We start from the raw sequence: 3,036 nt of genomic DNA, 5'->3' as shown, positions 1-3,036 counted from the left end.
TTTCCACTGAGATGGCCAGGCTAATCTCGATGGCCATAATTCAGGCTCAGCATTATTAACTGGACTTAGATAAGCCATGGTTCCCCTTCCTACCCTCCTCTGAGGCTCGATTTAAAGCAGCAAAACGGACAGGAGCCGCCCGCTTTGCTGCTTTAAATAGTTTAGTGCAACATTTCAATCAGAATATTTTTGTGTGTGTTTTCCTCCTCTAAAAACTAGGTGCACCCTTTGGTCAGGTGCGCCCTATGGTGCGAAAAATACGGTATATTAGTTTGGGTGGAAATGTAATAAGGCAACAATTAGGAACAATATTGGTTGATTTCAAATTCTCATTCATTATTTGCCTTTTCAGAGATGGAAACTTGTGCCAGTTGCCCGGAAGATCAATATCCAAACAAAGGGAAGGATGAATGTACTCCTAAGACTCCAAACTTCCTAGCTTTTGAAGACACTTTGGGCATAGCTTTAATTGTATCTGCACTTTTATTCTCTCTGGTCACAGCTCTGGTGCTGGGCATCTTCATTAAACACCGGGACACTGCCATAGTCAAAGCCAACAACAGAAGCCTCACCTACATTCTCCTCATCTCCCTCCTTTTGTGTTTCCTCTGTTCTTTGTTGTTCATTGGAAAACCTAATAAGGTGACCTGCCTTCTTCGACAAACCACTTTTGGCATCATCTTCACTGTGGCCCTCTCTAGCATCTTGGCCAAAACCATCTCTGTTGTTTTAGCATTCATGGCAACTAAACCAGGATCCAGGATGAGGAATTGGATGGGAAAGAGACTGGCTTATTCCATTGTCCTTTCCTGCTCCATTGTTCAAGTATGGATCTGCGTTCTCTGGCTGGCAACCTCTCCCCCATTCCCAGATTTGGACATGCACTCAATGACTGAGCAAATTATACTACTATGTAATGAAGGATCAGTCACCATGTTCTACTGTGTCTTGGGCTATTTGGGCTTCCTGGCCGTTATCAGTTTCACTGTTGCCTTCTTAGCCCGGAAGTTACCAGACACTTTTAATGAAGCCAAGTTCATCACCTTCAGCATGCTGGTCTTTTGCAGTGTCTGGCTCTCCTTTATTCCAACTTACCTGAGCACCAGAGGAAAATACATGGTGGCTGTGGAGATCTTCTCCATCTTGGCTTCCAGTGCTGGGATACTGGGCTGTATATTTCCCCCAAAATGCTACATTATTGTGTTGAGGCCCAAGCTGAACACCAGGGAGCATCTAATACAAAGAAAAAATTAATTAACAGAAGAATTTGTGGTTTCCATTATGTTATTGATATTCTACATAGGTACAAAAGATGGAAATGAAATAAACCATTTGAAGGAATGAAATAATTTCAGGCATTTTGGTTTCATATATTTTGGTGAAATGATTGTATTTTATTTTAGAGTTTTTTCTTAGAGGTGGTGGGAGAAAAGTTCACCATAAGGTATGAATGACAATACATAGGAAATAGGAACCTCCCTGAACAAAATTCCACTGTCCTTCTGATTTAGGAAGAGGCTGAGAGGTTCAGTAGAAATAAAATAAAGGAGCAGGTCAAGTTTTCAGAAACTTCCAGTTGATGTTATAGTGGAGACAGTAAAGAGGGATCAGATGTCTTCTAAAAGTTTGGTAGTTATTTTTCTCTTTGACATCTGGTGGGATGGCGTTCCATAGGGCGGGTGCCACTACCGAGAACGCCCTCTGCCTGGTTCCCTGTAACTTGGCTTCTCGCAGCGAGGGAACCACCAGAAGGCCCTCAGCGCTGGACCTCAGTGTCTGGGCAGAACGATGGAGGTGGAGACGCTCCTTCCAGTATACTGGACTGAGGCCGTTTAGGGTTTTAAGGTCAGCACCAACACTTTGAATTGTGCTCGGAAACATACTGGGAACCAGTGTAGATCTTTCAAGACCGGTGTTATATGGTCTTGGCGGCTGCTCCCAGTCACCAGTCTAGCTGCCGCATTCTGGATTAGTTGTAGTTTCCGGGTCACCTTCAAAGGTAGCCCTACTTAGAGCGCATTGCAGTAGTCCAAGCGAGATATAACTAGAGCATGCACCACTCTGGCGAGACAGTCACCGGGCAGGTAGGGTCTCAACCTGCGTACCAGATGGAGCTGATAAGCAGCTGCCCTGGACACAGAATTAACCTGTGCCTCCATGGACATCTGTGAGTCCAGAATGACTCCCAGGCTGCGCACCTGGTCCTTCAGGGGCACAGTTACCCATTAAGGACCAGGGAATCCTCCACACCTGCCTGCCTCCTGTCCCCCAAAAAGAGTACTTCTGTCTTGTCAGGATTCAACCTCAATCTGTTAGCCGCCATCCATCCTCCAACCGACTTCAGACACTAACACAGGACCTTCACCCCCTTCACTGGTTCCAATTTGAAAGAGAGGTAGAGCTGGGTATCATCCGCATACTGATGAACACCCAAGTGAGAGTCTGGGGCCCCCGCTAGGGGCGCTTTGGAAGATGGCCAACAATACCATCTCTCCAGCTCACACGAGGTAATTAAGAGGCTAATGATGGAAGTAAATTAGCCTCCCGAATTTTTCCAGGGGATGGGGAAATGCTGCCTCATCCGCAGTTGCCAATAAATCACCCCCGAGTTCGAAAGAAGGAGGGGGTGGGGGCACTAGACGGAAAGCCCTCGAGTGAGTTTTTGGATCTCCTGGACGCTACTTCTAATGGTGATCCTAGTTGCATTGCTCAAGATAAATAATTGAAGAAGAGTAAATGCACATGTTTCGAGCGAAGGAAAGGCTGTACTGATTGCTAATTAAATCCACTGAGAAGCTGAGTGACAGGTTGGACTGAACAGAAGACTACATCAAAGAATCACAGCTATGTCGGTATGTTGAAATGGATTGGAAAGGGGGGGGACTTTTCTCTTTTTCAATATGATTTACCTAACAACCCCCCCCCCCAAAGAACCACCACATGATTGATAGCAAGTGAGATGGGAAAATAAACTGTGTGGAAACAAAATTATTAACCAAAGGCTTTGTTTTGCGGAAGATCTGGAAACGAAACGAA

At 45.3% G+C, this 3,036-nt stretch overlaps 1 protein-coding gene across 1 annotated transcript; it reads left to right on the top strand.

Moving 5' to 3' along the window:
• Positions 1 to 354: 354 nt before the first annotated feature.
• Positions 355 to 1,254, top strand: LOC310662618 (vomeronasal type-2 receptor 26-like; the record flags this gene model as incomplete). Its single annotated transcript, XM_083409563.1, has 1 exon — positions 355 to 1,254. One exon carries the CDS (start codon positions 355 to 357, stop codon positions 1,252 to 1,254), a length of 900 nt encoding a protein of 299 aa, XP_083265689.1.
• Between the last annotated feature and the right edge of the window lie 1,782 nt (positions 1,255 to 3,036).

Source organism: Podarcis tiliguerta, assembly GCF_965153285.1.
Source record: "Podarcis tiliguerta genome assembly, chromosome: 13".
Taxonomy (NCBI): Eukaryota; Metazoa; Chordata; class Lepidosauria; order Squamata; family Lacertidae; genus Podarcis; species Podarcis tiliguerta.
Note: the sequence above shows the minus strand (reverse complement) of the source record. Positions and strands in the feature narration are given on the sequence as shown.